The following is a 22,920-nucleotide window of genomic DNA, read 5'->3' on the forward strand; positions in this document are numbered from 1 at the left end:
CACACACACACCCTCCACACACACACCCTCCACACACACATACCCTCCACACACATACACCCTCTACACATACACATCCTCCACACACACACATCCTCCACACACCCTGCACACACACACACCCTGCACACACACACACCCTGCACACACACACACCCTCCACACACACATACCCTCCAAACACACACACCCTCCACACACACACATCCTCCACACATACATACCCTCTACACACACACATCCTCCACACACACATACCTGTCACACACATACCCTCCACACACACACATACCCTCCACACACACACCCTCCATATACACAGACCCATCACACACATACCCTCCACACACATACCCTCCACACACACACACCCTGCATACACATACACCCTGCACACACACACCCTCCACACACACACACCCTCCACACACACACATACCCTCCACACACACACACCCTCTACACACACACATCCTCCACACACACACATCCTCCACACACCCTGCACACACACACACCCTGCGCACACACACACCCTCCACACACACATACCCTCCACACACACACACCCTCTACACACACATACCTGTCACACACATACCCTCCACACACACACTACACACATACCCTCCACATATACCACACACATACGTTCCACACACACAGACCCTCCATATACACAGACCCATCACACACATACCCTCCACACATACACCATACACATACCCTCCACATATACCACACACATACCCTCCACACACACAGACCCATCATACACATACCCTCCACACACATACCACACACACACCCTCCACACACACACACCCTGCATACACATACACCCTGCACACACACACCCTCCACACACACACACCCTCCACACACACACATACCCTCCACACACACACCCCCTCTACACACACACATCCTCCACACACACACATCCTCCACACACCCTGCACACACACACACCCTGCACACACACATACCCTCCACACACACATACCCTCCAAACACACACACCCTCCACACACACACATCCTCCACACATACATACCCTCTACACACACACCCCCTCCATACACACACATCCTCCACACACACATACCTGTCACACACATACCCTCCACACACACACATACCCTTCACACACACACATCCTCCACACACCCTGCACACAAACACACCCTGCGCACACACACACCCTCCACACACACATACCCTCCATACACACATACCCTCCACACACACACACCCTCTACACACACATACCTGTCACACATATACCCTCCACACACACACTACACACATACCCTCCACATATACCACACACATACGTTCCACACACACAGACCCTCCATATACACAGACCCGTCACACACATACCCTCCACACATACACCACACACATACCCTCCACATATACCACACACATACCCTCCACACACACAGACCCATCATACACATACCCTCCACACACATACACCACACACACACATCCTCCATATACACAGACCTGTCATATACATATACCCTCCACACACATACCATACACATACCCTTCACACACACATACCCTCTATGCACATACATTCCACACACATTGCACACACTCCCTCCACACACACACTCTCCACAGATACTACACACACATACCACACATCCCCTCCACACACATACCCCCTCCACACACATACTCTCCACATATACATCATACATACACACCACACGTACTCTCCATACACACATCCCACATACCAGACCGCCTCCACACACACCACACACATTCCCCACATCTAAGCCCTGGCAGAGCAGCAGGAAAAGTTTTGAAGGAACACCAAGATCATGAATAGAAGGAAAACTGAATCAAAGGGCAGCATCAATTATTTCCAGCCTCTGCCTAGAAAGTCCTATCCAGACATGAGCTAAGGATGAACACATCTGCTTGTCAGAACTGAGAGGCTAGAAAACCAACACCAAGCAAATGAAAGGCTGCTCCAGTTGGCATTTTTCTGGCTGGCCCAGACTGCCCTCTTGGCCCCCATGGTCTCCATTTACAGCTACCACTGGCCCTACTGAGGACTTCCCAGGTGGTCCTAGTGGTAAAGAACCCGCCTGCCAATGAAGGAGACACGAGACACAGGTTTGATCCCTGGGTTGGGAAGGTCCCCTGGAGGAGGGCATGGCAACCCATTCCAGTATTCTTGCCTGGAGAATCCCAGGGACAGAGGAGCCTGGTGGGCTACAGTCCCTAGTGTCACGAAAAGTTAGACACGACTGAAGCGACTTAGCACACCCACGCGCAGCATTGGCCCTACTGAGACACACTTCCTGTTGGTGGTGGTGGTGATGCTGAAGGAGCTCTCACAGATGACGACTGGTCCCTAGTGGAGCTAGGAGATGCTAGCGGTGGTCATCCTGCCTCCCAGAAGGGGATGTCACAAGTTTCTCACTCCGTTCTCCACTCAACAGTCCTTCTGTCAACTTCTCTACCTTGGTAGCTGGCTGGACCTCGCATAATCTTCTCTGATTTCTTCCTCTCTTTCATTTTAACCCTACAGTTGGACATCCTGTGACATTAAAACACCTCTCTCTTGTCCCAGAATATCCACAGCATTGTTTTTTTGTTTTTAATTTTTTGAAAAAGGAAAGACCACTTTGCATGACTTGCAGCCTTGGTCCCTCTTCCTACTCCCCAGGTGGCTGTAAGGACAGTCGCAGTCCCTGGTCAGGTCTGGGGCCTCTCACCTGGCACAGCTGCTTGGAGCCCTCCCAGTGACTAGCAGAGCAGGGAGCAGAGGACTCAGGACTACTTCCTGGCCAGCCTGTGTGCACCAGGCAACTTCCCGATGTGGTCCTGGGACCAGGACTGGACATTTGGCACATCTGGACTGCCTTCAGCGTTGGCTATATTAATGGGCTTCTCTAGGTCTACTTGCTAACTGCCAGGCCTCTCTCTCTCTTCTCCTGGTCAGAGCTCTGCAACTGGTTCAGCAACTGAGATTCAGAACTGGGGACAGAAGATCTGCATTCTAGTCCCATTTCTGCCAGGCTAACTTTGTTATGCTATTAATAGTTAGGGCTTCCTTGATAGCTCAGTCGGTAAAGAATCCGCCTGCAATGCAGGAGACTCTGGTTCAATTCCTGGATAGGGAAGATCCGCTGGAGAAGGGATGGGTTACCCACTCCAATATTCTTGGGCTTCCCTTGTGGCTCAGCTGGTAAAGAATCCACCTGCAGTGCGGGAGACCTGGGTTCGATCCTGGATTGGGAAGATCCCCTGGAGAAGGGAAAGGCTACCCACTCCAGTATTCTGGTCTAGAGAATTCCATGAACTGTATAGTCCATGGGGTTGCAAAGAGTCGGACATGACTGAGCGACTTTCACTTTTATCCCACATACCCCATACTGTCATATTATTATTTACTTATTGTCATTACTAGCAACAATGGCAACAACAAAAGCAGTTAACCATCGTGCATTTACTGAGCACTTTGTGCTGTTTATGGCTGATGTCTAATTCTCACAGCTACCATATGACATTGGTGTTATGATCCTTGTGTTTTTAATAACAGGGAGGTCTGGCGTGCTGTGATTCATGGGGTCGCAAAGAGTTGGACACGACTGAGCAACTGAACTGAACTGATGAAGCTCAAAGATGTTAAATAACCTCTCCAAGGTCATCCCCACACTCAGCTGCAGAACCCTAATGTAAAGTCCATACTTTGTTCAGCAAGTCCCATTATTTGAACCAGATTCTTTAGTATATTCAGCAGATTTTTACCAAAGACCTATTTATGACCTGTCAGATACTGTTCTAGAAGCGCTCACACTCTAGTGAGAGCAGACAAGAACTCAGTAAAGAAAGAAACAAAAATGCAGGTAGATAAGAAAATGAATAGAATACATGGTCTAATTGTGTCCGACTCTTTGCAGCCCCATGGACTATAACCCTCCAGGCTCTTCTGTCCATGGGATTTCCCAGGCAAGAATACTGGAATGGGTTGCCATTTCCTCCTCCAGGGGATCTTCCTGACCCAGGGATCAAACACTGGCTCCTGTGTGTCTCTTGCACTGGCAGATTCTTTACCACTGAGCCCATAATATCTGTCCGATGGTAATAAGCGCAATGAAGAGGACAGAGCAGGCAGGAAAACTGAGGACAATGAGTGGAGTTGGGGGTGGGGCCACAATTTTAGTGAGGCTGATTAGGGATGTTTTCCGTGAGAGGAGACAGCTGAGTTGAGGCCTGAGGAGGGGAGGAAGAGTCACACGGCTCTTGGGGATAAGCACTGCAGGCAGAGGGACCAGCAAGGGCACAGATCTAGAGGTGAGTGAGTGGGGGAGAGGTTGGTGGGGTGTCTTGTAGGGGAAGTGTTAGGGGAAGCACACTGATTGAAACCGCCCGGCCAGACACCAGAGTAACCATCTGCATGAACTGTTTTATGACGGGAGATCCTGATAAGGAATACAGAACTAATAAGCCACCACCAACCGGAAGAGTTCAGGAAAGGTCTAAAGGAGACACCGCGTGTCCGTCCACTTCCCAGAATCCCTCTCGCTAGCATCCATCTTGGCTGAGCAATGCGTGCACCACCAGGAAAGACTCTGAATTAGAATGATTGGCCAAAGACCACCCGGAAACTAATCCCATCACCAGAAAACCCGAGACTGCGAGCCACGCAGAGCAGTTCTCCTGGGTTCCCTTACCCTACTGCTCTCTACCCAGGTGCCCTTTTCCAATAAAGTCTTTTGCTTTGTCAGCACACGTGTCTCCTCAGACAATTCATTTCCGAGTGTTAGACAAGAGCCCAGTTTCAGGCCCTGGAAGGGGTCTGCCTTCCTGCAACAGAAGGGTAGATGGTCTGAGGACTTTGGGTTTTGTTCTGAGTGACATGGGAGCCCTTGTGGGGTCTTGAGCAGCAGAGTAACATGATCTGATGCAACTTTAAAAGGATGCCTAATGAGAATCCCAAGGTTTTCACATGTGCCACCCCCGCTCAGGGCGGCCTCTGAGCGCCTGCCTGCATTTGGCTCTCTCAGGGGAAACAGGAAGGAGTCTCCGTTTAGGCACCTCCCATCCTTCCACAAAGAACAGAACAAAAGGCCCAAACCCACCAGCGGTGGAGTCTCCTGGCTCAAAACTGGTCCTAGCAGTTGACTGTCTGAGCTACAGGGCTAGCCTGGGAATTTCTTTGAATTTCTTCGAAGAAACATAAACCTTCCCTAGAACCACTGTGTAGTTCACCTTTCAAGTTCCCCCAACCACTGAGCCCTGGCCTCAGGCAGAGTTTAAAGTTAGCTATTTGATCGTTGACTTGTTTCTCTATCAGGCCCCAACCTTTAAAAAAAAAAAAGAAGGAAGGGAAAAAGAAAAAGGCCTCTGGACGCAGCAGAGATCCTTAGTTTTGCAGCTCTCTGAGACAGGAAACTGGCTTTGCCAAAGCTCCCTTCTGGCTGAGACGGAGGACACAAAAGAGGTCACTTTGGCCCAAAATACATGAAAGGAGGTCAGAATGGAAGGGTCACTGCACCCCAGTTCCCATCATTGACTCCTCCGAGTGCCTGCCTAGAAACCATTTCCAAGAGTAAGTTACAAAGGGGAAAAAATTCCATGCCTGTTTCCACTCCAGCTGGTTCTGAGTCAAAGCCCCAGTGCCCATCTGCCCCACTGTCCCAGTCCAAGAGGGAAGAAAGACCTGGTCCTCCCAGCCCAGAAGCACAGACCGTGACTTGGATCACACCTCACCACACTGAAGTGATCCCTCCAGTAAAGATGCTTATCCTACACCTGTCAGATGTGGAATTTCCTGACTGAGATCTGGAAGGTGGCGTCCACCTGTTTCCCCACCTGTCAGATGGGTGAGATACTGGCCTGTTTACTTCTTAAGAAACCGGGTCAGGATGAAAAGGGAAGCAGTGGGAAAGGCTCTGCAAAGGACTGAGTGGGTCCAGGAACAGCACGGGACGGGCCTTTGTCTTTTATGGGCTTCTTGGTATCTCTCCCCCAGCTCCTGGAGAACCTCTGGGATTGTTTGTTCTCTGCCCTATTCCACCCTGCTCTTCATCTGGGAGGCTACTGTGTGGGCCACTCCCCTTGGCTTCCTTCCTGAGTCAGGATAGATTCAGCCTGCAGTCAGGGGAAGAGTGAGGGTGGATGTTCATCCCCTGACAACTTCCACCTGGTGCGTGGGCTGACTGCAGGCACCTCAAGACCATAGCTTGTACTGGGGAGTGCTCTGTCCCCATCTTTCAGACCTAGGGGTGGTTGCACCTCCCAGAAGTCACGCGCCGAGCCCTACCCTGTCCCTCATGGTTCCCTATAACTTGTCCACACCATGCAAACAGCCCCTTTCATAAACCCCTACATCAAGTGTATCCAGCCTTTGTCCCATGAACCTCACCAGCAACCCTTGAGGTTCATTGGCTCTTCTCTTTCCTTGTGGGGCTAAAGGGTTCCTGTGGTACCCTGTGTGTGTGTGTGTGTGTGTGTGTGTGCACGCGCGCACTCAGTCATGTCCAACTCTTTGCGACTCCATGAACTGTAACCCACCAGGCTCTTCTGTCCACGGGATTCTCCAGGCAAGAATGGAGTGGGTTGCCATTTCCTGCTCCAGGGGCTCTTCGCAACACAGGGATCGAACGTTAGCTTCTTAGCATCTCCTGCATTGCAGGCGGATTCTTCACCACTGAGCCACCTGGGAAGCCCTGTGGCTTCATAAGTAATAATAGCCACCAGTATCTTCATCCATCCTCTTTCTTAGTGCTCATGACAGCCTCTTGGGGAAACTGAGGCTTGGAGAGGCTTTCACTTACCAAGAGCCAAACAGCTTGTAGGTGGTAGGGCCAGGGTTTGCACCCAGTAATAGGGCCTGACTCTATTACGTATGCTGAACCATCACCGTCTACTGCACACCACCTCTCCTTCAGCGTTTCTGATAGGGAAGCAGCCACGTGGTTCCTCCGCACAGGTCTAGCCCAGTGGCCACAGGCTCTCCCTGACCACCCCATCTCTGTTCACTAGATACGCGGCTCTGGACAAATTACTTAACCTCTCTGTGCCTCAGTTTACCAGTAGAATGGTACTTCAGAGATTCATTGTGAGAGTTTAAGTAGTCACTGTGTATAAAGTCCCTAGGGCCTTACACATGAAAACACTCAACCTGGGTTTGCCTACTATTGTTATTGTGGTTATTCCCCAACTTACCGAAATTTTCTCCCCCCCAGATGTCCATCTGAGCATCATACTTTCCCAAGTGGTTAAACCAGGACTTGTCAATCACGAAGATTCCTCCAGCTATGACAGGCGTCCTGGGAGCAAGGAGACGAAAGAGGTAATACATTAGCTAGAGAATCTGAGCCCCTCTAGATGGCCCCAGGGCTCAGGCCATTTACCCTACAATCACCCACTTGCACAGTCACTGGGGCTGATGTCTGGCCTGTCCTTTGGTCTATGATCTCTCTCCCCAGAGCTCAGAACAGAGTCAGCCCTTAGACTGTGCACCTCTAGGAGCCCTGGTGACTGAACCGACCCTTGGAAGGCTCCAAAGCCTCTGACTCAGGGAAGGGACAGGTCTCCCCAGAACCCACAGCAGGTCTGACCTTATGGGCTTGGTGGGGTCTGTCCGGGCAATCTTCTGCTCCAGGGGGATCTGTTCCCACTTGAAATGCAGGCTCCAGTCGAATCCTAAGGGTCAGAGTAGGGTGAGGATGGGGCCTAGGGCTCCTGTCCCCTCATTCTGCCCCCTGAGAGTCTCTTGATCAGAACCCTACTTGCAGAGGGCCCTGGGCGACTGCTGTTGTCATTCCTTCATTCAGAATGAGACAGATCCCTGTCCTCATGGAGTTTCAATCTAATGGGTAAGACAAAGACTTACAAAGATAAATCAGTAAATGGATAATCTGTTAGTTGGCGTGGGAGTGCTAAAAAAAAAAAAACAAAAGAAAGAAAGGAAAGACAGGAGACACGTGCATGCTGCTCTGATAAGGGCGCCCAGGAAAGAGTCTCTGACGAGGTGACATTTGAGTAGAAACCTGAATGAAGGACTGATCCATGCAGACTGATGGGAAAAGGGGATTCTAGGAGGGAGAACAGCTAGTGCCAAGGTCCTGAGGTGATTTCCCAAAGGAGAAATGCCTGGCTCCCTCCCATTCATCCTCAACATCTAACTAGTGACTGTGTCCGTTTGAAATCTGAGCCCCAGAGAGGAACTCAACTCTGCTCATTAGCTCCTGGCCACAGATTCTCTGGAGCTGCTTGCCCAGTAGAACTTGCTGCATTGATGGATGTGTCCTACATTTGCCCTGTCCAACATGGTGGACCCGAGTCACATGTGGTTACTGAGCACTTAATGTGCTGCTGGAGCAACTTAGGAACTGAGTTTTGAATTTTACTTAATTTTAATTAACTTAAATGTACCTAGCCCAAAGTGGCTACCGTCTACTGTATTGTATAGCATGGCTCTAAAGCCTAGATCAGAGCTGTCCAAAAGAAATACTTTGCAAGCTGGAGATGCAAGCCACATATGCAATTTAAATTTTTCTAGCAGCCATATCTAAAAGTAAGGACATATGAAATTAATTTGAATAATGTATTTTTAATGCAAGATCATCCAAAATACTATCATTTCAAACTGATGATCATATTCATAATGAATACAAAAAATTACTAATGAGATTTTTTACATTCTTTCAAACTAAGTCTTCAAAACCTGGTGTGTATTTTATCTTACCACGTATCTCAATTCACACTGAAAATGGAGTCACATTTCAAGAGCTCAATAGCTAACTGTGGTTAATAGCTACTGTATTCAGCCAGGTCTACACCATTTTGGGGTGTACAAGTCAGGAATCCATGCAAAGTTGAGGGTCCCCCCTTCCCCACTCCCAAGATAGCTGTCATATCATATTCTTCTGCCCAGGACTCGTGCCCATCCTCTCTGGGCCAGCTGTATTCGAGAAGGATGTGTCAAAGTTTGGGGGCAGGGAAAGTGTGGAGACTAGCTTGACTCTGCCCACATCATGCCAGGAGCCTCCAGCTGCCAGCTCTGGTCCTGCATCCCCAACTCCACAGCTCTATACAATCTCCTTTCATTTTCTGGAGGTAAGGGCAGGGAGATGCTGTCTCATTTTCTGGAGATGCTCTGGACCTACCTCCGCGAAGGTCAGCAGATGCAGCAAGGTAAGCGAAATTATCTAGACTGATGACATCAATGATGGGGCTCACCACGCGGGTGTGGTCCTAGGGGAGGACACATGAGGTGGTGTGAGGTCAGGGACTCTGTGAAAAAAGCCCCAACTGCCTATTTGGTGAAGTTCTCTCAAGGCATGAGGTACTCAGCACCTCCTGAAGGACATGTCAGGCTCCCAGGAGCTGTCCTGCATCACCACACCAGGCTCACAGAAGGTCCCACTTGGGTCTCACAGGCACAATGCTCTCCCAGCCTCTTCCTCTAACACCATGTTGAGCCCTGCCGGGATCTCACCTCCTCAGTGAAGCCCTCCCTGATTGCTGCAGGCGGAGGATTTCTTCCTCTTTTTAAGCTACTCTTGCAATTATAGTCCAGACAATTCCTGGGACAATGAATCAGATGTTGCCTGAGGTGGCTTTTCTGTTGCTGGTTTGAACTGTTGTTTTACTAATTGTCATCCACCTTTGCACATGTTGGGGTTGAGTCTTCCCAACTGGACCACCAGCAGCCTGAGGGTACTGACCCTATTGCAGTCCCTGGGGAACCTGGGTGGCACTCCTCTCATGCCACCTCCACTTCAAGGTCAGACTCATACTCCCTCCATCACCTCCTAGACACAAATCCACTTCCAAAATATTGGTGGTAATGCCAGTTTTACTAAAGGGTTTTTTCCTGAGGTGGGGGATGTGGAGAGAGTAGTGGTGATGGATTTTTATCATATACCATGTGCAAAACTTAATTGCCCTTCATCAGCAGGATGTCTGCTCTCTTCTCTTCTCCCTCCATGGAGGGACAAGGAACAGAGCCTCTTCTTTCTTCTCTGTCTGCACTAACCCTCAAAATGCTCTTGTCTGCAACTTTGAATCTAGCTCTGTCCCTCAGTTCACACCCCGTAATAGGATGACAAAAATGTGGGACGTGGCAGATCAGAGGAGACCATCCATGGTCTCACAGTGTTCTGTGGGGGCATCACTTTATCCTTTTATAGACTTGTTTTCATACTGAGATATAATTCACACCATATAATAATTTTATTAGATATAATTGATATACTATAAAATTCACCATTTGAAAGTATACAGTTCTGTGGTTTGTAGTGTATTCACAGGGTCATGTCACCATCCATTCAATTCAGTTCAGTCGCTCAGTTGTGTCTGACTCTTTGCGACCTCATGAATTACAGCACGCCAGGCCTCCCTGTCCATCACCAACTCCCAGAGTTCACTCAAACTCACATCCATCGAGTCGGTGATGCCATCCAGCCATCTCATCCTCTGTCATCCCCTTCTCCTCCTGCCCCCAATCTCTCCCAGCATCAGAGTCTTTTCCAATGAGTCAGCTCTTTGCATGAGGTGGCCAAAGTATTGGAGTTTCAGCTTTAGCATCATTACTTCCAAAAAACACCCAGGACTGATCTTTAGAATGGACTGGTTGGATCTCCTTGCAGTCCAAGGGACCCTCAAGAGTCTTCTCCAACACCACAGTCAAAAGCATCAATTCTTTGAAACTCAGCTTTCTTCACAGTCCAACTCTCACATCCAAACATGACTACTGGAAAAACCATAGCCTTGACTACACGGAGCTTTGTTGGCAAAGTAATGTCTCTGCTTTTGAATATGCTACCTAGGTTGGTCATAACTTTCCTTCACCATCACCACTATCTAAATCCAGAATACTTTAATCACCCCAGTAAGAAACCCTGTACCCACTAGCAGTTACTCCCCCATTCCCCTCCCTCCAGCTCCTGACAACCACGAATCCACTTGGTATTTCCTCAGACTTGTTTACTCTGGACATCTCATACAAATAGAATCATATAGTTTATAGCCTTTTGTGACTGGCTTCTTTCTCTGAGCATAGTTTTCGAAGTTCATCCATACTATAACAGGTATCAGTACTTTATTCCTTTCTTATGGCTGAATAGTATTCCACTGTATGGCTATATCACATTCTGTTTAGCCATTCATGAGTTGATAGACATTAGTTTGTTTCATGTTTTGCCTATTTGGAATAACACTGTTCTGAACACTTGGATTCAAGTTTGTGTATGGGGCATGTTTTCATTTCTCTTGAGTACAATTCTAAGAGAGGAATTGCGGGGTCATATGGTAACTCTATGTTTAAACTTTTGAGGAACTGTCAGTCTGTTTTTCAAAGTGGCTGCCATTTGACATTCCCACCAGCAATGCACAAAGGCTCCTATTTATCCAAATCCTCACCAGCAGTTGTACTATCCATCCTTTGATGAGCCCTCCTAGGAGGTATCAAGTAGTATCTCATGGTGGTTTTAACTCGCATTTCCCTAATGACTTAACGTTGAGCATCTCTTCATGTGCTTGTTGACCCTCTGTCTATCTTCCTTGAAGAAACATCCATTCAAATCCTTTGCCCGGTTTTAATTTGGGTTCTCTGTCTTTGATGGTTGAGCTGTAATCACTTCATCCTTGGTTCCATGTGTCCAAATCCTCCCCATTCCAAAGAGCAGTGGGTGCATGGGAAGGCCCTCTGCTTGAGAACAATGTCCTCTCCTCCCTCCTCCGCAGGCTTCCCAGTCTGACCCCCCACCCTCCGCTCCTCATCACTCACCCAGGAGGAAAACAACACCACCCATCTGCAGAAGGAGCTCCATGGCTCACCCACAAATGAAGTCACTCAGGAGGGAGCAGATCACTTAGTTTCTAACTCTGCCTGTCCAGCTCTCAGAGACAGTTCATAGCCTCCCCACCCACAATGCCAAGAACATGGTGGGCGTGTCCTGAGGGACAGAGCTCCCCCAGGGACAGAGAGACTTACCTCCTTCACTCGCTGCAGCATGGGCTGCAGCCACTCCGTGTTCACTTCGCAGTGGCTGTCCAGAAAAGTGAGGACGGCAGCTGCCGCCACGTCTGCCCCACGAACTCGGGAGCGGATCAGCCCTGAAGTGGGAGGGACACGGTGGTGCTGGGTGGGACTCAGCCAGTTTGCTCAGCCGTCCCCTCAAAGGCTCAGGGCTCTCTGCTCCTTAGGGCTTAGGTTTCCTCTGAGTTACTGTGATTTAACTCCTCTTCGTATTTGCTGATTTCTTCCCTCTTTCTTCCTTTCTCTTATTCACCCATCCATCAACCTCTGAATGCCACCCCCTGCCCCCATGTAGAGGCCAGACACTGGGCTCTGGGGACACACTGATGAACAGTCAAGAGTTTAGTGAACAAAAGTGGCAATAAAGTGTGGTTTGGTACCTAAGGGGAACTAGACACCAAAACCCTTTCCCCTTCAACATGGAGGAACCTCAGTATGCTCCCCTCTGGCTGCACTATGCTGTATGACTTGCAGAGAGTCTTCCAGACCGAGACAGGCTGGAGTCAGTATCAAATCTAAATGCCTTTCTCTGGCTTCAAGGCCCTCCATCATCTGTTCTCACCCCACTTATTCCCTGTGCTGACCAGGTCTGATTCTCCCAGGACGGGAGACTAAGAAAAGGAAGGTTAAAAGGCTGGGCTGTGAATGTGGGCCCCCTGGCTGGGGGTGTAATCCTGGCTCCTTGGTTCATCACTCCAGGCAAATTACTGAACCTTCTTACACCCTAGTTCCTTTATCTGTAAAACAGGATGAAGGGCTGTTATGAGGACTGAGTGTGAGAATGTGAGCAGAGATGAGAAGGTAGGAAAGGCAGGAAGAGGCTGGTAGTACTACATGTACCCAGGCCTGACTGATGCCTTTGCTCAGAGTCTCTGGGCCTAGAATGCTCTCTCTTGCTCCCCATTCATCTGTCTCTCAACTCTCTCACACAATCCAGGCTCCCTCCCAGATCACTGCCTTCTCCTTTAGCTCCCCACCCCCACAAAATTACACCAGCCTTGGAATCCATCATAAGCTCTCTGAGGGCAGGGACCACATGTAAACTTCTTTTGTGTTCCCTAGAGAGTCATATATAATCCTATGCCATAGCTGATGCTCCAAGTACATCTGCTCTGTATTGCCCTGTACTTTTCTCAAAGCATTTAATCCTTACAATAACTGTGCAGGGCAGAAAGAGTATATTATTAGTCCCATTTCTCAGAAGAGATAACTAAGGCAGCCAGAAGTAGAGCTACTTGCCTACAGTCATGCTGGGATAAGGGCTGCTCCAAGACAGCAGGAGGGTCTTTCCCCAGACCTTGGTCTTGCCACTAGGAATGCAGCGAGACTACATTTGGTTGGTATAACATGGCATCAAAAGGGAGCAGAAGTCTAGACCAAAATGGGTCTACAGTACACACAGGGTTCAAGGACATACCTTCCCTCCGGTCATTGCGTAGGCACTTGACCTTGGGGATCCTGGTTAGCAGCAGACAGTCTTCGGCTGAGGGTGGAGAGAAGGAAGCAAGATTGTTTAGATATGGACATCAGACCACATATAGTTTGACCAGGCCCAGGGAAAGGGCTGGGAAGGCGAGGTGTGGTCCTCTCCACTGGGGGACAGGTCATCTCCCCATCCCCTGCTCCCGGGACAGACGGAGGAATGCCTGTACTGTGGCATAACCCCCAGGGGGTGCCACAGAGTACCAACAACCTCTCCAGTCCAACACCCTCTGAGCTAGATTGTATGTTAAGTTGCTTCACTCGTGTCGGACTCTTTGCAACTCTATGAACCGAGTTCCATTAGGCTCCTCTGTCTGTGGGATTCTCCAGGCAAGAATACTGGAATGGTTTGCCATGCTCTCCTCCAGGGGATCTTCCCAACCCTGGGATCAAACCCACTTCTCTTGCGTCTCCTGCATTGGCAGGTGGGTTCTTCACCACCAGCACCACCTGGGAAGCCCATTTTGTGGGGACAATATTCTGCACACGGCAGCTGGATAATGAAGGATGCTGCGGATGTTTTATTTTTTAAAATGTCATCTCACTGGTGTCCCATCAAAGCAACACCACTCCTTTGGCGCCAAGGAGCAGAGCCAGGAAAGGCACTTAGTAAAGACTGAAGATCCTAGTAACGGGCAGACGTCAGCCTGTGGTGGCCAGGACTATTTCAAGAGTGCCTCCCTCAGCATTCTGGAGAGACGGGGTGTGAAATGGTGCAAAAAAAGAAGATGGATACTTACGATCTGAACTGAAGTCATCCACTAGAATGATCTCCTGGATCAGGCTGGCAGGGGTTCGGTTCAGGACGCTGAAGTGGTGACCAAGACAGATGAGCCCAGGTTTAGGGGCCACCTTCTACTTCCTTCTTCTTACCATCAACTCCCTTACCCCCCACCTCAGGGGCCAGCACACTGGCCATGGGCAGCTGCTAGCAAACCCTTCTTGCCCTGGTCAGTGACTGAGGGGCAGGATGTTCCTCAGGCTCCTCCAAGCACCTGCTGACCCTGCTGCCTGGACCCTCGGGCACTTGAGATTCACCCCAGGTGGTGGGTGGGGACTGTCCTAGTTTAGTTGAGGCAGGATCCATAGCTGCTCTAGCTGCCTGGGCTTAACAATGGCAACAAGGCCAGAGAGCAACCCCTGCTGGCCTGGATGTTGCCTGCTTGGAAAGCCAGCGAGGCTCCTTCTGACCTGATGGGTCAGGATGGGTGTTCTCAGAAAGCACCCCCATCCCAGCTTTCCCCTCCCAACATCCCTCCTCTTCCTTCACTCCCCATGAAGAAAGCCCAAGCTTCTTTAATCCTTGGAATATCACTGGGTACTCCATTCCGAATCCTGTTCTTATCTATGTTCATTAAAGAAACAAGGTGATTAGAAGTCAAACTTGACCACAGGGCCAACCTTAGGAGGACAGAAGGGGTATCTCTCTCTGAATCGCTCTCAGGTGCCCACTGGGCCGGCACCCATCCACCTGAGGCCTCACTTCCGTCCTTGCCTCCATCGGCTCCTGGCCCCCGTGTTTCTGCCCATGTCCTGGGGACCCGCCCTTGTGTTCATGCATCTCACTAACAGCTGGACTTCTTGGGTCCTGACCCTGATTCACTAACCCCAGCTTCTCAGAAGGGCAGAAACCCCCTCCCAACTGCCCACCGGTCTTCATGCTGTCTGGCCACAATGCCCAGTCTCAGTGTCCTCCCTTGCCAGGGCCCAGCAGATCCCCGAGGCCTGCGGGAGCAGCACCACTGAGATGAGGGATGAGGCAGGGCTTACCTCTTTACTGTGCGCAGGAGCGTAGAGCGGGCTTCGTTGTGGAAGGTGATGATGACGCTGGTGGCCGGCAGGTCCGAGGAGTAGGACATGGACGGACAACTGAGAAGAGAGCAGAGAGCACAGAGGGCAGCTGTGGGACATCCTGGGGGCATCCAGGCTTGAGGCTTCTTTCTGTCCAGTCTGCTGCCGCTGAGGCTGGGCGCAGGCCCTACTCCCCCAAACCCATGCCCACCCCACTCAGGCTGCCCAGCCTGGAGTCCCCGGAGGAACAGCACAGGCTGGGGGAACTTCCCAGGCCCAGGGGCTCTTCACCCCAGTCCTAGGATCACTCAGAGCCCCACGGTCACTGAAGTGCTAAGGGAGGCTCTGACGTGTGTAGGCGCACAGACAGAACCAACCTGGACCAACCGACAGGACTCCCTGCCCAATGCAGCAGCCAAGACAGAAAAAATGGCAGAGGGGAGAAGAGGGAAAAGGGCCTTTCTCTGTAGCTTCTTCCTTCTCGTCGCCCATCTCCTGACATCTGGTGGGATCTAGGGAGGAATTGCCCCCATCCTGCCCGCCCGTGAATCTCTCCCTCTCACCGCCAACGTGAACAGCCAGGCTGGCGACAGCAGGTAGGATGCCCTTGCTCTTCCCATGGGCCCTGGGGCACCTGGGGCCCTTTGGGGTAAACTGAAGTCTCTGAGGAGACACCAAAGGCAGTTCCCCCCAGCCCACTCCCTCCCCTAGCAGCTCTGTGCTCCCACCTTCTCCAGACACCACATTTTGGGCCCCCTGGCTCCCCTGTCTTCTGGAAAGGGAATTAAAACGATCCATCCTCGCCAGCCTTCACCGCTGTCATTTCTGAGAATGCTTCTGTGAATGCATTTACTCATGCTCCTGGGGCCAGCCGGAAGGCAGCCGCAGAGCTGGTTTTCATAGCAATCTTCTTTATTACAATTGCTCCCTGACTATTCCAGCCACGACTATTTTTTCATTACAGCATTCATTCCACTGACAGCGGCTTACGGCCAAATTCCCAGGCCCATTTCCTGTCCAGCAGAGCAGACAGGGTCAGACAGGCAGGAGTTCCACTAGCCTGGGACCCCCACAGGAGAAGTCGTGAGAGGCCTTAAAATAATTCTCCTCGAGAGGGGATGTGGGGGAGGAGGAGGGGTGGAGAAGTTCACCTCTGCCCAGGAAGCCAGGCGTTCCAAGCGCCTCTCCTCCCAGAGGCTTGTGGATTTGGGGGCTGGAAGGGGCTTGGTCTGCTGAGATGGGGAGCCCTGGAAGAAGGGGTCAGCCCCCTGCACTGACCTCTAGGGCCCCAGTTCTGTATCTCTGAATCCTAAGTGCCCAGGAAGGGAATGTGGACAGTGATGTCCATTCTCCACCTGAAGGTGGCCAACCTGCCCACACCCCATCTGGACAGTGGACTTGACCTTCTCCCACCCGCCCCCTTCAGCCCTCTCCATCCTGCATTTCTCTGGGATTTGTATCTGTAATGATAGGAATCTATGGTTCCTAGGGACCAGGAGCCTCTGAAAAGCTTTGTCTCACATCTGTGCTTTGAGTTTGGGGCTGGTGGGGTCTTCTCTGTGATGCTGGTAGGTCTGTCTCACACAGTTTAGGTGTCGTTGGAAGACCTCCCTCATGGGGGCTCCCTGGATCCAGGGCTGCATCAGGACCTGGCCTGACAGTCTGGGGTCCAACAGGAGCTGTGGCCTGGAAGGGGAAGAGCGTGGCTCACCCCACACCCCAGGCTCCGCCAGGGGAGGCCCTGCCCACCACCGCCAACACCTTCTTTGTTGACCCTACAGATATGCGTATGCAAACACACACACACACACACACACACACACACACACACACACGCATGCACCCCCTGATCCATCTCAGGCTTCTGAGAAGGCTGGGCAGAAGCACTGGGGCAAGAGGAAAGGCCTTCCTCACCAACCATCATAGGCCTGGATTTGAGGAGTCTCGTTTTAAAATGTGTGTAGCCCCAAGAGGAATTCCGCCTTCAAGTTTCCTGGTGAACACCCGAGAAAGTTCAGAGTGGGGGAGGGTGGAGGGAAGGGCAGAGGGGATCCAGGCCAACCCCTCAGTGCCCAGATATGGGTCAGCGGAGCCTCCAGGCCCTGGAGTCCTGGTCTAGGGCCTCTCCCACCTACCACGCCAGGAGAACAAACAGCAAGACCGGGAAGCATTTCTGGGAGTTGCTGAGGAAGGGTGGGAGGCAGTGGGGCAGGCAGAGGGCAAGAAAAGGGATGCCCGTGGGGGCGGTGCACAGCACTCCACTGTTTGCACAGGGCAGGCAGGGCTGGCCCCGCAGGCACCACCAGCCAGGCACCAGGAATGCCAGGCTCACCCGCCCGCTGGGGACCTCCCCTGGTCTCCTGGCCAGCCACTCTCGCTTGGACTCCAGACTGAGGTACTGAGGGGCCTCTGTGGCCTGGCTGGGAGGTCTCCTTGGGCCTCTCAGACCCTCAGGAGGTCAGTGAAACTAAGAGGAGCCAGGAAAACAACAGATAGGAAGGGGTTGTATGTCTCAGGAGCTGGACTGAGTCTGAGGAAAATTTTCTCATTTCTTAAACCCATGTGACTCAAAGAAAAGCCAACTGGGGTCGGCCCTTCCCTCCACCTTTCTCCACCAGCACAACAGAGGCCACACCTGTAATGGCGGGTGTCCCGGATGGGCCGGTCAGGGCTCAGCTTGTCGCTCTCCAGCTGGTTGAAGGCGTGCTGCCTGTAGGGGTCCTCTCCAGGCTTCAACTGCTTGGCTGCCAGGTACGCCTTCTCATCAAAGCCTCTGGAGGGCGTTCCTGTCACCTGAGACAAAGGTCAGCATCAGAAGGGCCACAGGCAAGAGGACAAAGGAGCCACTGAGTGGCAAGTACTTCTGACAAGGCGGGAGCCAAGCATCACCTCATTGGTACCTGAGCAGGAGATTATTATTCCCCCAGTGTACAGATGAGGAAACTGAGGCTCGAGATAGTACCCCCACATGTGGGGACAGGGAGTATCTGGGACTGTCTGAACTTTCCACTCACTTTTGTGTACCTAAAACTGCTCTTAGAAAGTAAAGCCTACTGGACTTCCCTGGTGATCCAGTAGTTAAGAGCATGCCTGCCAGTGTAGGGGACACGGGTTTGATCCCTGGTCTAGGAGGATCCCACATGCTGTGCATCAACTAAGCCCGTGCACCACAACTTCTGAGTCCATGTGCTGCAGTTACTGAAGCTCGGGCGCCTAGAGCCCACGCTAGCAACAAGGGAAGCCACCACAATGAGAAGCCCCGGCACTGCGAGGAAGCGTAGCCTCCACTTGCCGCAATTAGAGAAAGCCCATGTGCAGCAACGGAGACCCAGGGCAACCAAAAATAGTAAATAAGCCAACATTAAAAATAAAAATAAAAAACCCTATTAATAAAAAAGCTCAAGGTCAGAGCTAGTAAGTCCTAGGTTTCCGGAGTCAAACTGGTCATTCTGACTCGGAAGCCCACACTCTTGGCCAATGCTCTTTGCTGGATGTGGAGATGGTGACACTTTGGAGGGCACCAGATCCCCCAAGATAAGGGGACCACCTGAGGGGACCACCAACCAGGCTGGAGGTCACCAAGCAACCGTCAGATGGACAGTCTCCTAGGTATGAATTTGGGCCTGGCACTGGGGCTAGGCATGTAGGAGGTGCCTGATCAGTGAAACACCCAGGGCTTGGACAAGGTTCTGCCCAGAGGAAGCCTCTTCTCTGGGATTCGTGCTTGCTGCTGAAATGGTCCACATCAGATCTCCGGGGGCCCGGGCGCTAAGTGCTGGGAAGTGATGGATGGTGGTTGCCCCCTCCTCTTAGCCACACCCTGCTCTGTGCTCCTAAAGTCCCCCCCATGAAAGACACTGGGGAAAGACACTTCTGAGATGAACGGAAGGGTAGATGGATCCTGACATCTCATTATTTCAGCCACACTGCTGGCTGATAGCCCCTAGAGTGCCTGGAAATATCAGCTGTGAGTGTACCTCGACTCTACCAGACAGGAGCTGTGGGCCCGCAGGGGCAGCAGGAAGGTAGGTGAGAGCTGTCCAGGGATAGAACCCCTATATGAGAATCCCGCCACAGGCCTAGTCTCTAGAGGGATGGTCCCAGGAAGGCAGCTTGGCCTGCTGAGAGAAGACCAATGTGTTAGGTGATGCTGGGGGGCTTCCACCAGCAGCCCAGGGCCTCCATGTTCCCCTGAGAACCTAGAGCTCCAGGGAGTGCCTGACTCTTATAGGGCTGCCTCTCTGTAGTGTTCCTGCCTTCTAGGAGCCAGTCCTGAGCTCCCTGAGGTCAGAGCCAGTGAGGGAGATTTCCTCGGGTCCAGTGGGCCCAGCCTCGTGCCACACGCATGCTTCAGATGGTGACGACGGCCGTAGCAGCTGCACTGTGGTGTTCTGATTTGGCGCCATACCAGGGGCTGGGCAAATGGGGTGGAGTCCTCATGGACTCGAAATCCATTTCAGGAAAGAGAGAAGGAGGGCAGGAGGGAGGAAGAGGGAAGGAGAGAGGGAGAGAAGGTTCTGGCTTGAAGCTTGAATTGCCAGAAGGACCCAAGCTGTCAACTGTGAGAGTGAGAATGAGGGTTCTTTTGTGTCCTTCCCACCTGGGGAAAGAATGGGTGCCAACTCTGCCCCCAACTTCCTCTCAGCCTGGGGGTCAGGGAAATGGAAATCAGCCTCCAGCTGATGGTGGAGGAGCTAAAATAAGAACAAAATTGCAGAAGCTCCCATGGGGAGAGCATGTTACTGAATTATCCTACAAGTCAACTGAGAGAAATAACCGTGCCATGCTTATTTATTTAGGACTTGTGGCCACTCTGTGGGCTCAGGAAACCCCCAAGCCCTCATCCCACACTCACCCATCACCCAAAAAATATTGATAAAAAGCCACCCACCTACCGGGCACTGGGACACACTTCTAGAAGTTCCAAACATCACCTGATCATTCATTGATTATATGGATGCTTTAATCCGCGCACTCCTTCATCCATCCACCCATTTATTCAGAAAAGCTCCACTGAGCACCTCTTTGTGCCAGGAAGAAGGGCTGCTTCTGACACTGTCCTCTGCTGCCTTCCTCGCCTCATTCAAAGCTTCCTTGGGGCCTCAGAGAACGTTGGAGAAGAGCATCTCTAGGGAAGTTCCTCTCGGGGCCTCAAAACTGAGCTGCTACTGCTGCTAAGTCGCTTCAGTCGTGTCCGACTCATTGTGACCCCACAGACGGCAGCCCACCAGGCTCCTCTGTCCACAGGATTCTCCAGGCAAGAACACTGGAGTGGGTTGCCATTTCCTTCTCCAATGCATGCATGCATGCTAAGTTGCTTCAGTTGTGTCCGACTCTGTGTGACCCTATGGACAGCAGCAGCCCAACAGGCTCCTCTGTGCACAGGATTCTCCAGGCAAGAATGCTGGAGTGGGTTGCCATTTCCTTCTCCAAAACTGAGCTACACATCCTCAAAGATGCATCTACTGCTCCCTTCCTCAGACCATTACCTCTGATGGTCCAACCCTCCTCTGAGGTTGGACTCTTCACCCGTGACACACCTTTGTGAAGAAGGGGGCCAAGGAAACACAGGCCTGCTCCCTCCAGAGGCCTCAGCTCTGCTTTCCCATGGGCCCAGCATCCACGGGGTCTGGAGCTGAAACAACAGTGGCCCTGAGTCAGCTGAGTGTTGGGGAGACTGGGGAAGGGTAAGATGGGAACTCTCCATCCAGCCCCTCCCTGCCTCAGCCCAGTCACCACCCGGAGCTCTTCTACTGGGTATCTAAGCAGTACACACACCCACCCCATGGCTCATTTCCCTCTAGCTCTTGAACTCTCCTCTCCCTCTGGCCTTGGCCTTTGATCCTGAGACTTCCAGGCCATGACCACCTCTAACTCTATGCCTCAAAATGAATTCTTCATCAGTCCCCAGAGCAGCTGCTTCTGCTGTGCTGCCTGAGGCGGACATGGGCAGTCCCACCCTCTGAGTCCTCCAGGTGATAAGTCCAGGGGTCACCCCTGGTACCCTCCTGCCCCCAGGCTCCACCGTGATGCAGACCCCAGCCCTGGGTCCCACAGGCAGTGGCTGAAGCACATCCCACTAGTATTAAAGCAACAGGTTATTCACTGAGAGTCTAGTTTGTGTTAACACTGTGCAAGAAGCTGGGAGGATGGAAATCAAAAGGACAGCTCCCAGAAGAGAAATCTAGGGATCCAGATTACCCGCTTCTCTCCCATCCCACACAGGGCATGGCCATGCAGGATCATGAAGAAGCCTCCACCCTCAAACTTAGATCATGGGTGGCTGGAGAACTGGCCATGGGTCCTCACCCAGCCTACCTCGGCTGAGGCAAGAGTCCCGCGATGGCACAGACACCAGGCCCTGGTGAGCAGTGCGCTGTGGTCTCCCGTTCTCCCAGCCACACTGCCTACAAAGCACACTGGCTAGGAGCAAAGCATCCTTTGGCTCTAGGCTGCTGAACCATAAGGAGCTATATCTCGATCGGCCTGAGGGACCCGAGGTGCTGGACTCAGAGCCAGCAGGAGGCACTGGATGGGACTGGCATTGCTGCCCTTTCTGGATGAGGGCACAGGGGCCGTCTGTGGAATTCTTATGCCACAAGGCACTGACATCTTGCTTTATGTCTCTTTTGCACTAAGTTGTGAGCTCCTAGCACCTGGCACACAGTAGGTATTAAGCAGATGTTTACTGAATAAAAGGATGAATGAGTGAGTAAATGAATGAATGAGTAAATAGATACCTAGACAGTGTCCCTGCTCTCACCTTACTTAAAATCATCTGGGGAGAAAACCACAGTGAACCGATGGGATCCTCTGACATAGCACAGGGCCTCCAGTGGCTTTCGCCCCCACTGAGGACGAGCCCCAGAGCTCACAGTGGCCCAGGAGACTCTGGGAGCCAATGCCCTGTCCCCTTGTTGGCCTCAGCTTCTACTGTTGCCCCTCTCTGGCTCTGCTCCAGTCACACTGGCCTCCTGATGTTCCCTGAGTCTGCCGGTACCCTTCCCCTCCGCCCCTTTGCTCATCCTACCTTCTTTCCAGAAGGCTCTTCTCCCAGATGTCTGCACACTTGCACCTTCACCCCCTGCAGGGCTCTGCTCAAACCTCACCTCCTTGGTGAGCGTTCCCCAACCACCATCTGTAAAACCCTAGCCCCACACTTGCCTTCCATCCTTCCACCTGCTGTTTCTCCTTATAGTGCTTAGCACCATCGGACATTCTATGTGCATTTTGCTTATCCATGTTATATTGTTGACTGCTTCTTCCCACAAAAATAAAACCTTCAGCAGGGCAGGGATTGTCTGTTTCATCTCATGCTGGATCCTGAAGCCCAGAACAGTACCCAGCGGGACTCGAAGGCAATGGCTAATGAGTATGTGAGTGATGGAGGGATGAGCTGTCATGACTGCAAGCATCTCCTGCCCCCACACCACACTCCCCACACTCGGCTAACACAACACTTGGAATTGTAATGGACCGAGACGGTGGCAGGGTAGCTTTTGCCCATTTTAGGGATCTCCTCACTCACATGCTTCTGGCAGGGCCGCTAATCACTTCCCTCCCACCCAACCAATACCTCAGTCACCACCATGAGGTGGGCACAAGACGCAGGCTAAGCT

General features: G+C 51.7%; 1 protein-coding gene across 1 annotated transcript in view; it reads right to left on the reverse strand.

Moving 5' to 3' along the window:
• The window catches only part of GALNT16 (polypeptide N-acetylgalactosaminyltransferase 16), a 109,762-nt gene that overhangs the window by 17,102 nt on the left and 69,740 nt on the right, over nucleotides 1–22,920 (reverse strand). Inside the window, exons 3-10 of the mRNA XM_018054041.1 lie at nucleotides 17,937–18,094; nucleotides 15,281–15,379; nucleotides 14,251–14,318; nucleotides 13,446–13,511; nucleotides 11,984–12,105; nucleotides 9,153–9,240; nucleotides 7,602–7,686; nucleotides 7,207–7,310 (exon numbers count right to left, since the gene is read on the reverse strand). Coding sequence (XP_017909530.1) covers nucleotides 7,207–7,310; nucleotides 7,602–7,686; nucleotides 9,153–9,240; nucleotides 11,984–12,105; nucleotides 13,446–13,511; nucleotides 14,251–14,318; nucleotides 15,281–15,379; nucleotides 17,937–18,094 — 790 coding nt within the window. The remainder of the gene's footprint in view (nucleotides 1–7,206; nucleotides 7,311–7,601; nucleotides 7,687–9,152; nucleotides 9,241–11,983; nucleotides 12,106–13,445; nucleotides 13,512–14,250; nucleotides 14,319–15,280; nucleotides 15,380–17,936; nucleotides 18,095–22,920) is intronic.

This window comes from Capra hircus, chromosome 10, assembly GCF_001704415.2.
Source record: "Capra hircus breed San Clemente chromosome 10, ASM170441v1, whole genome shotgun sequence".
Classification (NCBI taxonomy): domain Eukaryota; kingdom Metazoa; phylum Chordata; class Mammalia; order Artiodactyla; family Bovidae; genus Capra; species Capra hircus.